Raw genomic sequence first — 14,088 nt, forward strand, 5'->3', positions numbered from 1 at the left:
AAATTATTTTAATTTTATTCTTTTTATAATCTGTATATTACAAGAAAGATTAATTCGATTTTGCGAAACAAGCATATAACTTTTTTTTACAACAACGCCAAATGCACCGAAAAATGCTCAAATAATACGACAATGAATTACCAGAGAGAGAGAGAGGAAGAAACAAAGATTAGCTACACGCCTTCAAATGTAATCTTTTGCAATAATGTAATAACAATGGAACCATGATAAATGCTGAATCATTATAGTCCCAATATATTAGTTTTCAGATAAGCATTCAACGAAAAGGTAAGAGTTATCATCTCTATCATATTATACATTACACACATACACTTATCTCATCATATAAAATATATATACAAAATGATCGGGACAGGCAAAATTTTCACTTTTCAAAAAATGGTCGAATAGCTGTAACTTTGAAAAGTGCGTCGAAAAATCTAAAAATTTTACTGTAAGTTGATCAACTAGTTGTGTATCAATGGTCCAATTTTGGGAAAGATCGGGCTATTATATATGAACTTAAAACGATTCTTCAAAAAGTCAAGATTATCCGATAGCCAACTTTGAACTCTAATATCACCGGATTCAATGAACCGAATGCTATGAAATTTTGAGCGTTTATGACTCATATAATAAGCTTTAATTTATGATATTTTGGTGTTATATCAGAAAAGTAATCTAAACGCTAAAATTTTATTCCGTGTGAATAGTTTTATGTTATGTCAAAAGTTTTTCAAAGCTAATCATATAAGTCATGAACGCTCAAAATTTCATTGCATTTGGTTAATTGAATACGGAGATATAACAGTTCAAAGTTGGCTATCGGATAATATTGACTTTTTCTAGAATCTTTCTAACTTCATGTAGAATAACCCGATCTTTCCCAAAATTGGACCATTATTGATACACAACTAGTTGATCAACTTACAGTAAAAATTAGATTTTTCGACGCACTTTTCAAAAAGTTACAGCTATTTGACCATTTTTTTAAAAGTGAAAATTTTGCCTATCCCGATCATTTTGTCTATCCCCTGTACATATCTCATCATATACTGGGAAAGGGAGGGACCATCAGGGCACTCGATTGAAAAGAAATGGACAGGAGCCTGGGGCTGCCTCCTCCTTATTGTTAACATTTCGTGGATTGAGGGCGGGCTTTTCGACCCCATCTATTGGAAGTATTCTGTCAATCGAAGGCTTGATTTTGCAGTTGTTCGTGAGAACTTTCTTCTGGAAGGAGATTCTTTTCCCCTGACGCGGGTTTCGTGCAAGTGTCTCTGCTTGCGGGTCCGCACAACCCTTTTTGGCCCATCATACAGGAGAATGACTGACCACTAACAACAGCACAATCTTGATCAAATCGCTTTTCAGATTATTCCAGTGCTATAGGTAGACGCCTTGCTACAATAGATGGTAGAATAATATCATCATCATCATATCATCATATCATGTCAAGCTGCATTGGCGTCGAAAATACGTCCAGAGCACATGTTAGCTCTGCAACGCAGCACCATTGTATGCTACACTTTCTTTCCCAATACAGATTTCTCAGATGATTTTGAACATTTGAATGATAAAAAACATTATGAAGTACCCAAATAAGGCATTCGAAACATTTTAGGATTTACTTACAAAACGATCACGCACATATCAATATTAGGAATGTGAATGTTATTCAAGTTTCAAGAACTATGTGAGTGAAAGTCAATAGTATTAATTACACTAGTTTACAAAATAAAATGAAAGTCGTGAACTTCTGTCAACGACCAAAATTTTTGAAGCACAATTCAGCACTGATTTCGAAACCGTGCTTCAACAAAATTTAAGTAGAGCAGTTTTTGAGTCTTAGCTCAATATCGAGTTTTACAACTTCTAAAAATATGGAATTTACTAAAATTCAAATATCTTACTTTTTGTTCAACCAATTTCAAATATTTTTCCATAAATTAAAAGCTGAATACAATACTATTCGATTATCTAAATGCAGGTTTTGCATCAGATTGATGAAATCCAAGATATTGGTGAGTTTTATGGACGATCTCCTTAAATTTTAGCCAAATTTTTAAAAATATATGAAGAGATGTATTTTTTTTTCAATAATAAAAAAAAATAAAAATTCTTTCTCAACGTTTATTTGACATATCATGTGTAGGCGAGATACAGTAAAAATCAGCTCAATCGGAGCATTGATTACGGAGAATGAGATGTGTGAAGTGAGCGACGTTGCTTAAAAATAGAACAAAAATCGATTTCAAATCATCAACCTTGTATGGAAAGTCGAAAAAAAAAATCCGCTCTACTGTATTTTTTTTCCTTCGCGTTTTCGAACTCAGGGCATGATTCTACACCAAAAATGATCATCAGTTTACTGAGTTCAAAAATGCTGTAAACTAGTGTTATTGCATATTTTTAAATGGTTGTCAATATCAACCGTATAGTATAGAAAATAAATCCAAAACAAGAAACTAGTGCTCCAAAAAGGTTATTAATAATCATCTTAAAATATATATAGCTTTTATAACCCGTCCATATATGATGAAAAAGAAATCGAATGTACTCAGCTTGATTAATTCGATGTTGTGGTGTCTGACCCAATAATGCTTGAACGTGGGATTTGGTGTGTGTATGTGTGTATATAAACAATCCATCGCCCACTGGCCGGCAGTGCTTTTATGGAAGAAAAATGTCTGCGTCTGTTTTGGCCATTTACTTTTATGCGTAGACGTAAACATTTTTAGTCCTGGAGATGGAAGGTGTAGCTCTACATCTACTGTACATCTAACGACCCATTTCGAGTTTTGTCTTGACTCGCACGTGCATCCTGAGGTCGTCTTCTGCAACAGTAAGCCCCGCATTAATGCATCCGGATATCAAATGGATATCTGAAATGCATTATCACTTCCTGAATAAAACATTTATAGACATACGTAATGCCTGAAATTCATAGGCACAATATGTGTTGAAAAATGGACTAATTGAGTGGAAAAATTGCGAAAAATCCACGTAGTTCTGGTGGGGTTTGAACCCACGTCTCCCCAAGTTCGCTAGCTAACGCTAGTTAACGCTAACAGGGCGCGTTAACCAACTTCGCCACAGAACAAGTAACAAGTCTGTGAAGTAGAAAGCCAACCTGAATCCAACGCCCACCTCAGCCCACGTTTTTTTCTCGCAATTCACCATCTCCTTCGGTCCTTAGATGTTCACTTTCTGTCCGCTCAGAGAGTGTTGGAAAACCCGCACACCGAAAGTTAACCGAACTGCTGGCAATCCAATCACACACAAGCTTGGACGTGGGATATGGTGTACATAAAAAATATAGAAGTATTATTAGTGTTTTGGTGATACTTTCACGACGGTCATTCAGAATGGTTCAACGGATGCAGTTGAGAAGATCATCCCTGCTGTCCAACAGCGATCATCAAACTACGTAGAAGGAAAAATCTAAAGTACACGAACGCGAAAAAAAACAACAATTTAACGAACGCGAAAAAAAAGAATGATCTTCCATCCGCTCTTCAAGTGATCCTCACAAGCAACATTTTTCGTTCAGGCACTTTTGAATATCCGTATGAAACTTGTTCACACAAAAAATCTGCCCCGACCAAGTTGGCAGACCGCGCCATTACCCCTTTCTGAATCGAAGGGCGGGGATATGATGACACTTTTTCATACGAATATTCGCTTTGGTGGCAGAGAATTATCGCTTTGAAATTTTGAGCCACATTTCCAACATGACTGACGATGCTGATGATGCCGTATCAAGCCTTAAGTGTGTCTCACAAAGCATGAATCTGTATGCGAAATATCAACGAGAATAATTTTCTTTATTTTCTTTTGAAAATATCTCGCTTTTTTTACTCAGCATTAGCGTGGTGCTGGTGGTGGTGGTCAACCGCGTGAGTTACGGAAGGTTAATACCAGTAGCGCAAACGTGGCTAAAAAAAGACACCATGAAGGTAATGTGATTGCCAAAGTACATGAAGTATAGATTGAAATGATATTCCGAGATTTCATGCGAAGGATCATGACGTCGAGTACAGGACTGCGCCAAAAATGTAATCAATCCGAAAAATCCAAAATTATTAACTATGAAAGTTGCAGTTGTTTGTAGCTTCCATAATTTGTTTTAGTTTAGTTGATCTGTCCTGAAAGTATTATCCATTCGAAAGAAAGCCCCAACTTACCGACAATGGTGGCAAAGATGAGCACCCCGGCCAGGAAGTCCGCCACCACGAACAGATACTCGGCGTCGTTCTCGGGCGTCGGCGTCTCCCCGATCGTCGTCAGCGTCAACGTGGACCAGTAGAAACTGTAGATGTATTGCCGCGACAACGTCAGGTTCTTCGCCCCGTTGATGTTGTACACCCAGTTGTCGGTGCTGAAACCGAGCGCGTAACTTATTGCGAAGTAAAGACACGCATTCCAGTGAATAAGTACTAAGATAGCTAAAACGACCTGTTGGTGGTTAGAGGATACAGGGGAGAGAAAAATAATTCAGTTAAATCCTTTTCCATGCATTTTTTCATTATGGTAAACAAATAAGAAAACTTAAAAAAAAAATCCAATGAACCATTGCACAATGGGGAAAAACCCATGAAAACCAGGAAAAAAATCAATATCTTTTGTCGCAGTGGAGTGAAAATTACAAACAAAACCATTTCCGCTTGGAAAATGTCTGATAAATCGAATGGAACTAGTGTCGTTCACCGCACGAAACTGTATGTCGACCTACAGAGTCGATTTATCATCGGATTCTTGATTTTTCATACTAAAAGATGCGTTTTACCAGTATACCTCATACAATATATTGAAATTATGAGTTAACTCTGTCATACAAATGCTTTAGAATGTACACAAGTAGTATTCGACATAAAAAAAATTGTATGTCGACTCAAGTTGGTTATTTTGGCGAAAATGATCGATTTTCAAACAAAAATTCATAATTCTGTCGTAATTAACTAGGAATACTAAATTATTTCCGCAAAGAAAATGTCTGGTAAATCGACTGAAACTAGTGTCGTTCACCGGATGAAACTGTATGTCGACCTACAGAGACGATTTCTTGATTTTTTGTACTAAAAGACGCGTTTTGTCAGTATTTCTCATACTATTTATGAAATAACTCTGGCATACAAATCCTTTAGAATGTACACAAGTAGTATTCGATATAAATATTTATTTATGTCGACTCAAGTATTATTTTGGCGAAAATGATCGATTTTCATACAAAAACTCATAATGCTGTCGTTATTAACTAGGATATTATGAATTTACTCTGGCATACAATTCCTGTAGAATGTACACAGATAGTATTCGATATAAATATTTTTTATGTCGACTCAAATTGATTATTTTGGCGAAAATGATCGGTTTTCATATAAAAATTCATAATTCTGTCGTTGTTAACTAGGAACACTAAATCGTTTCCGCTAAGAAAACGGCTGGTAAATCGACTGGAACTAGTGTCGTTCACCGGACGAAACTATATGTCGACCAACAGAGTCGATTTATCACCAGATTCTTGATTTTTCGTACTAAAAGATGAGTTTTGTATTACAATCATGAATTTATTTTGACATACAAATACTTGTGAATGTACACAAGTAGTATTCGGTACAATTTTTTTATGTCGACTCAAGTAGGCTGTTTTGGTAAAAATAATTAATTTTCTTACAAATGAATAATTTTCATACAAATTAATACTTGTAATAGTTAACAAAGAAGTATATATTTGAAAACATTTGAATTTTGAACATATGTACACTGTAATTACTTCTGTACTCCAAATTTCTCTCTCTCTCTCACTATCTTCTTGGCGTAACGTCCTCACTGGGACGAAGCCTGCTTCTCAGCTTTATGAGCATTTCCACAATTATTAACTGAGAGCTTCCTCTGCCAATGACCTTTTTGCATGTGTATATCGTGTGGCAGGCACGAAGATACTCTATGCCCAAGGAAGTCAAGGACATTTCCTTTACGAAAAGTTCCTGGAGCGATCTGGAATCGAGTTCCTGTAAGAGTCCCTCCGGTAGTTCCTCCAGGAATTCTTCCAGGAATTTTTCCAGGAAGTTCCTCCGACAGTTTCCGGAAGGAAATCCTGGAGGAATTTCCGAAAGACTTCCTAGAGGAATTACCGGAGGAATTCCAGGAGGAATTCCTGCAGGAAATCCTGATGAAATTTTCGGAAGATTTCCTGAAATAATTTCTGGAGAAATTCCTAAAGGAATTTACGGAGGAATCCTTGGAGGAATTTGCGGAGGAAATCCTTGAGGATTTTCCAGATGAAATCCTTGAGGAATTTCCGGAAGAAATCCTTGAGAAATTTCCGAAGAAAATTCTGGAAGAATTTCCAAAGGAAATCCTGAAATAATTTCCGGAAGATTTCCTGAAAGAATTTCCGGAAGAATTCCTGGAGGAATCCTTTGAGGAACTTGCGGAGGAAATCCTTGAGGAATTTCCAGATGAAATCCTTAAGTAATTTCCGGATGAAATTCTTAAGGAATTTCCGGAAGAAAACCTTGAGGAATTTTCGGAGGAAATCCTTGAGGAATTTCTCTCACTAAACTGTCAAAATCACGAATCGACCACTCTTCTTCTGTCGGCTATCGAGCTAGTCGATTTCTGTACTAGCTTTTCTGCTCGACTCTACTGTGATAGCAGGCGAGCCGATTTAATCGACTCGAGTTATAAAAAAGCTGTTTACGATATAAAAATAAACTTGGAATATAATATTTAGGCCCATAAAGCCTATAAAGACATGGATATCCAGCAGGACCATGCTGGAGGGGGGGACGGGTTCGATTCCAGATCGCTCCAGAAACTTTTCGTAAAGGAAATGTCCTTGACTTAATTGGGCATAGAGTATCTTCGTGCCTGCCACACGATATACACATGCAAAAAGATCATTGGCAGAGGAAGCTCTCAGTTAATAACTGTGGAAATGCTCATAAAGCTGAGAAGCAGGCTTCGTCCCAGTGAAGACGTTACGCCAAGAAGATAGTGAGAGAGAGAGAAATTTGGAGTACAGAAGTAATTACAGTGTACATATGTTCAAAATTCAAATGTTTTCAAATATATACTTCTTTGTTAACTATTACAAGTATAATTTTGTATGAAAATTATTCATTTGTAAGAAAATTAATCATTTTTACCAAAACAGCCTACTTGAGTCGACATAAAAAAATGTACCGAATACTACTTGTGTACAATCAAAAGTATTTGTATGTCGAAATAAATTCATAATTTTAATACAAAACTCATCTTTTAGTACGAAAAATCAAGAATCTGGTGATAAATCGACTCTGTTAGTCGACATACAGTTTCGTCCGGTGAACGACACTAGTTCCAGTCGATTTACCAGCCGTTTTTTTAGCGGAAACGATTTAGTGTTCCTAGTTAACAACGACAGAATTATGAATTTTTATATGAAAACCGATCATTTTCGTCAAAATAACCAATTTGAGTCGACATAAAAAATATTTATATCGAATACTATCTGTGTACATTCTAAAGGAATTGCATGTCAGAGTAAATTGATAATATCCTAGTTAACAACGACAGAATTATGAGTTTTTGTATGAAATTCGATCATTTTCGCCAAAATAATACTTGAGTCGACATAAATAAATATTTATATCGAATACTACTTGTGTACATTCTAAAGGATTTGTATGCCAGAGTTAATTCATAAATAGAATGAGAAATACTGACAAAACGTATCTTTTAGTACAAAAAATCAAGAATCCGGTCATAAATCGTCTCTGTAGGTCGACATACAGTTTCATCCGGTGAACGACACTAGTTTCAGTCGATTTACCAGACATTTTCTTTGCGGAAATAATTTAGTTTTCCTAGTTAATTACGACAGAATTATGAATTTTTGTTTGAAAATCGATCATTTTCGCCAAAATAACCAACTTGAGTCGACATACAATTTTTTTATGTCGAATACTACTTGTGTACATTCTAAAGCATTTGTATGACAGAGTAAACTCATAATTTCAATATATTGTATGAGATTTACTGGTAAAACGCATCTTTTAGTATGAAAAATCAAGAATCCGATGATAAATCGACTCTGTAGGTCGACATACAGTTTCGTGCGGTGAACGACACTAGTTCCATTCGATTTATCAGACATTTTCCAAGCGGAAATGGTTTTGTTTGTAATTTTCACTCCACTGCGACAAAAGATATTGATTTTTTTCCTGGTTTTCATGGGTTTTTCCCCATTGTGCATTGGTCGATTCGAAGTCAACACACTCACCTTACATATCCTAAACGCGTTCGGGTACCCGGTGGCCGTCTCGGTCCGGTCGAACCATTCCCACATTCTTGGAAGACGCAGTAACCTATTAATTCTAACTATTATCGGACAGGGCAGCCGGGTGGCCGCACAGGAACTGGGCGCCCACCAGATGTAGGCCAGATCGGTCGGGAGCATCGAGACGACGTCCAGCCACCAGCGCTGCCGGGAGAAGTAGTGTTTCCGCAGCTTGGACGCGTCCCGTACTAGCAGACCCTGCTCCAGGTACCCTGTAGGGGTAGAAAATTCAATAGGATTAGAACTTATTGTCTTCAAGCATGAGCAACAAAATAAAAAGGTACAGCACGATAATGAATGGTACCTAAGGTGAACTCTTGACGATGTTGCTACTGTTATTTTATTATTTTTAAATCTTTATAATAATCTGATCACCACCGAGAATATATTTAAAACAGGTGCTTGATTTGGAATTGAATTGTCTAGAAATTCTTGGTATTCTACTTTAAATTATGAAATTATTAAATTCTTTAATAAATATTAATAATGAATAATAATTAAATTCTGTAAGAAAATTATGGATTCTTCATACATATCTCTATTAGAAATGAGTTCTTAGATAGCAACAGTCATTTGAATGAAATCGCAGAGAAGACCGTAATGAATTTAGCTAAATTTCTATTACACAAAACCTTTGAGCAACACGCATAACCCAAGATGTCCTATGAGAGTTATGGCAGAGCAAGATTTAGTTGTAAAGAAGTTATTGTGACGTTATTCTAGCACAATGTTAGAATAACGTCAAATTGATTTCCATGTAATCAAAACTTGCGCTGCCGCAACTCTTATATGACATGTGCGTTGCTTGGGCGCATAGCCCTTTCGTGACGAACCAACACAATCGTGCTGTTGAGCGATGACACCTTTGCATATTTTTTTCATCTGTTTAGTCTTTGTTTTGTATGATGTAAACTATTTCAATAATTCAGCCATCACTTATAGTTGTATGTATGCAAACAATTTTTTGTTTGCATTGCCTGTGATATTTACCACAAAGAGTTAAACAAAAAGTGCACAAAAACTGTAAAACATGAAAAAGTTTTATCTGTCGCATATTTTTTATTTCCGATTTATCTAGGTAGTCAAAGCTAGAAATCGAAAGATAAAGAGTAGTTCTTTCAAACGAGAAAAATAATTGTTGTTTTGATGCTCCATCTAAGAGTTCTGAAGAGCTAAAGTTGAACCATTTGTATGGAAATTTCAGTTTTTTGCGCTCCGTCTCGAAAGGGATAGTCACGAATGATTGCAAATGGGCCCAATCATCAGTCATCGGTCGTCGATCAGTTCGGACGCGTTTTTAATTGCTCCCGCACCTCGCGCGTGCTTCGTTTTTGTTTTAATTATTTTTTTATTAAGTCAGCTTTAAATTTGCTGGGGCCGTCGTGCGCGATATTGTGTGTTTTTACTATCATGATTTGCAACGCCCCGGAATGCCGTGCATCAAGCACTCAAAATGTGTGGATGTGTAGTGGAACCTGTGGACAAAGCGTCCATGCAGCATGCATAGACGCTATGCGTGATTGGGAGGATAATCTTCGGAATAATGTTCTTCCATTGTGCAAAAAGTGTGCCTCAAGTTTTTTGGAGACAGTCGACCTAAAAATGCTTTCCATGCGGCAAATGGAACACCAACATAAAATCCACACACAGTTGGAAGGCATTACAATCATGCTGGATATGGCTGATGCAATTGAAAGGCGGTTGACCGTTTTGGAGCAGCGCTTGCGCGAAAATGCAAGCCACAGCAAAAACATTATGGACGGTTTGAGCAGCATGGCACAACAGCCTTCATCAACGGAAACCGCTGATCAAATTGGCGAAATTGTACGTAGTGGTAATTCAAGCTTCATCAATATTATAAAAAAAAACACATAAATGAGTCAGTCGAACGTATATCTAATTGAAAAAATGAATAGCGATCGTCACGATTTGCTCACAATTGCATCAGCGTCAGGTGACTTCCCGTCAGAAGTCATCATTGAAATCATGGACGAAGTTAAAACACTCTCCACGCAATTTTCCAAATTTAATGATGCAAATTCTAAGGAAACTTTGAACTCCTCCCTTAATCAATCCACCACTGGTCTACAGTCTGAATTAAATGCAGGACCTACTACACACGACAAGTCCAGTTACGCATCAAATACCGTCACAGAAGACAAGTCCTGCTGGCGCCACATTGGAGTAAATCATATCAAAACCTGATCATAAGTGGAAAAACTCAAAATGAAGTAATTGGGTTTTCCGTTGTGTTTTTGCCAAGTGTAGTTATCGTGTAATCGTTTGACAGCTAAGCAGTGTCCAAATGATTTGTTTACGCTTATCAGAAGAGGTTTAGTAAAGCTGAATTTTAGTCGTTTTCTTTGATATAACTCACAGCGCGTGCTAGTTTGGACCGTACAAAGTGAATAAAATTGATAGTCAATCAATTCAACGATGCAGTTTGTTATAGAAGGTTAGTGTTGTTATTCTGTTAATTTGAAACCCAAACAAATTGACGTTAAGTTTACATACAATATATGAAAATATTAAAAAAAAAAAATTGATGGAATCCTTTACCGTACATTCAAAATGAAATAAGTTGATTTTCCGGCTGTTTCCGGGAAATCTGCTTTTAGAGTATGATAAAACTATTGTTCCTCTTTCAAATGCAGAAAAAAAAACCTTCCGGAAGTATCCGATTTCAAAAGTTGCAACACTTTGAAAAAATCGTGATAATTATATTATTATGTGATATTATTTGCCTAAAAACACTATTTGGCCCTCTGAACGTATTTTTGCTGAAAACTAGAATTCAACAGCTTTCAAGCAAAAAAAAATAAGTTTAAAATCGGTCAACTGGTTCAAAAGCTGTGATTTTTTGAAAAAAAAAAATGGTTTCGAAAATTCTTGATTTTTACAATCATAAAATTGGCCACCCTAATGACGAAATAAAAAACCCGGATTGATCCACCTAGTGGTGATAGTGCCTTTCTCGTCGAATATGTACTCATGACGTTTCCGTTGACGTGAGCTTAAATGTTCCTGAATCATGAGAATACTTTACTTAGAATTTTATCAGAGCCATCATTGAATTGACTTTAAACTTATTGATGGCACACATTCCGACGTTACGTTCAACGTATAGGCAGAGCTGAAAAATATCAGACCTCTCAGTTGACAGCTTGACCTCCTTCACTATCACTGGAGGCCGATCAACACCAAGACGATACAACTTTTTCACCAACACAGATACCTTAACGATTTTCGACAAAGTATTTTCTACACACTTCTACACACGCTATATTTTATTATCATTGGCTACAAGATGCATGTAAAATTTGACAAAAACATGCAAGTAACTGAAATTTTTCATACTGAATCCCATTCAACTTTCAACCACATTACAGTGCGTGAGGGAGCAACCAGTCGCACAAAAATTTTACGTAGTCATTTTAGACGCGAAAGAGAATTGAAAAAGTTTGTTCGGAGTTATTACGATTAAATTTTAATTTTCCCATACAACGTTGACCCATCCTTCTGCATTATTACACCTCAGGAATCTGAAATGGTGTGATTGGATGAGATCGTCTTAGTTTTGTCAAGATATCTATCGCTTGCTTTAATTTTTCTCACTTTTAAATTCCGACGAAGCACCCAACGCTATTTTTGGAATACTACCGGTAGTTTCTTATGTGGTCTGAGACTATCTTCTTGCTAACCGTTCATCAGGTTATCGGAAAATCCGCGATTTGACGTGTCGCATGCATGGGTTTGGTTCGCTTTTATATTTGGCCACTTCCAGCGGAACACTCGGAACCGGTTTCGGAACACCATCGGTTGTCCCAAATATAGTCTGAAACTATTTTCTTGCTAACCGTTCATAAGGTTACCTAAGGAGCCGCGATTTGATGTGTCGCATGCAAGTGTTTGGTTCACTTAAATATTTGGCGGTGGAGCGGGCCTGGTTTGATGGTTAGAACTCAAGACTATCATGCCAAGGGCCTGGGATCGAATCCCACTCCCGACATATTCACAAAACGTAGGTTCTTCCTTCGGAAGGATAGGGAAGGGTTCCGAGATGAACTAGCTTCGAGTTAAAAATCTCGTCAATAAAGACAAAAAAAAATATTTGGACACTTCCGGAGGGAATCTGGAACCGGTTCCGGAAAGCCACCGGTTGTCTGAAATATGGTCTAAAACTATTTTTTACTAACCATTCAACAGGTCGCCTAAGGAGCCGCGATTTGAAGTGTCGCATGCATGGGTTCGGTTCACTTTTATATTTGGCCACTTCCGGCGGGACCTCCGGAACCGGTTTTTTGAACACCGGTAGTTTCTTATGTGATCTGAGACCATTTTCTTGCTAACCGTTCATCAGGTTATCGCAAAGGGCGCGATTTGACGTGTCGCTTGCATGGGTTTGTTTCATTTTTATATTTGTCCACTTCCGGTGGGACGCCCGGAACCGGTTCAGGAACACTACCGGTTCAGATATGGTCTGTGACTATTTTCCTGTTAACAGTTCATCAGGTTATTGAAAAAGCTGCGATTTGATGAGTCGCATGTATGGGTTTGGTTCACTTTTATATTTGGCCACTTCTGGTGGGACCTTCGGAACCGGTTCCGGGACATTACCGGTTCAGATATGGTCTGAGACTATTTTCTTGCTTACCGTTCATCATGGTATCGAAAATGCCATGGTTTGATGTGTCGCATGCGTGGGTTTGTTGCATTTTCATATCTAGCCCCTTCCTGGAGTACCGATCCGGAACGCCTAAATGGCTATAATTCCGGAACGGCTGGACCGATCCGAACCATTTTCAATAGCAAACAATGGGACCAGATTCCGCGTCGAATGAACCATCGGTCATTAAAATCGGTTGAGATTTACTGCCGAAAAGTGACGTGAGTTCGTTTGTACACATACACACACACATACACACACACATACACACACACATACACACACACAGACATCATCTCAATTCGTCGAGCTGAGTTGATTGGTATATGTGACTCGAATCTCCGGGCCTCCTATCAAAAAGTCATTTTTGAAGTGAACATATAGCCTTTCCAGTACACTTAGTGTACGAGAAAGGCAAAAATTCGAGTCTAATTATTTTCGATAAACTACAAAACCACCAAGTATCACGATGTTCGGAGACACACTATATCGATTTTCTATGGAATGATTGTAATATTTAAAAAAAATCTTGTTGAAGTCGGTTAGATTGGTTGTTTCTCACTGCTAGGTGAATTTATTGTTATAAAATTCATTGAAAACTATGAAATACGTTTCATTACTAATTTGGGTTGTATTTGGGTTGCGAAAATACGTTAAAATAATTTTGATCAGTTTTGATGTACCTACTAGGTGCTCCACTGTGTGGCGCTTACTTGGTTTAAAAATATATGGATAGCTGATTGGACCGACTACGACAAGCGTCAGTCGAATCGTCTAAATCAGCAAAAGCAAACTGACAAGGCCAAGAAGCGTAAAAAAGCGAACAAGCCATAACAATATACGTAATAGTATGAGACACGCTTGTATGGAAAAAAATAAATCCTCGCTCCAGTCGACTATTTAGATCCTTTTTAGGTCCCATATGAGCTGTACAAAATTTCAGCGCAATCGGTGGAACTATAATTTAGCGCAAGCGGTTCAAAGTTTCCATAGGATTTACTATGGGAAATGTTACACTTTCAAACAAAAAATCTCAGAGGTTACCCTTTGTCTCCTTAATTCAAATCGATCAACGCTTCTTGTAGAAAAATCATTC

General features: G+C 37.3%; 1 protein-coding gene across 2 annotated transcripts in view; it reads right to left on the reverse strand.

Annotated features, from left to right (window-relative positions):
* LOC109410252 (cyclic nucleotide-gated cation channel subunit A) overlaps window positions 1-14,088 on the reverse strand; it is a 321,275-nt gene that overhangs the window by 55,572 nt on the left and 251,615 nt on the right. For both annotated transcript variants that reach the window (XM_062850523.1, XM_062850524.1), the window contains exons 5-6: window positions 8,270-8,538; window positions 4,188-4,458 (exon numbers count right to left, since the gene is read on the reverse strand). In XM_062850523.1, coding sequence (XP_062706507.1) covers window positions 4,188-4,458; window positions 8,270-8,538 — 540 coding nt within the window. The remainder of the gene's footprint in view (window positions 1-4,187; window positions 4,459-8,269; window positions 8,539-14,088) is intronic.

The sequence above is a fragment of the Aedes albopictus genome, chromosome 2 (genome assembly GCF_035046485.1).
Source record: "Aedes albopictus strain Foshan chromosome 2, AalbF5, whole genome shotgun sequence".
NCBI lineage: Eukaryota > Metazoa > Arthropoda > Insecta > Diptera > Culicidae > Aedes > Aedes albopictus.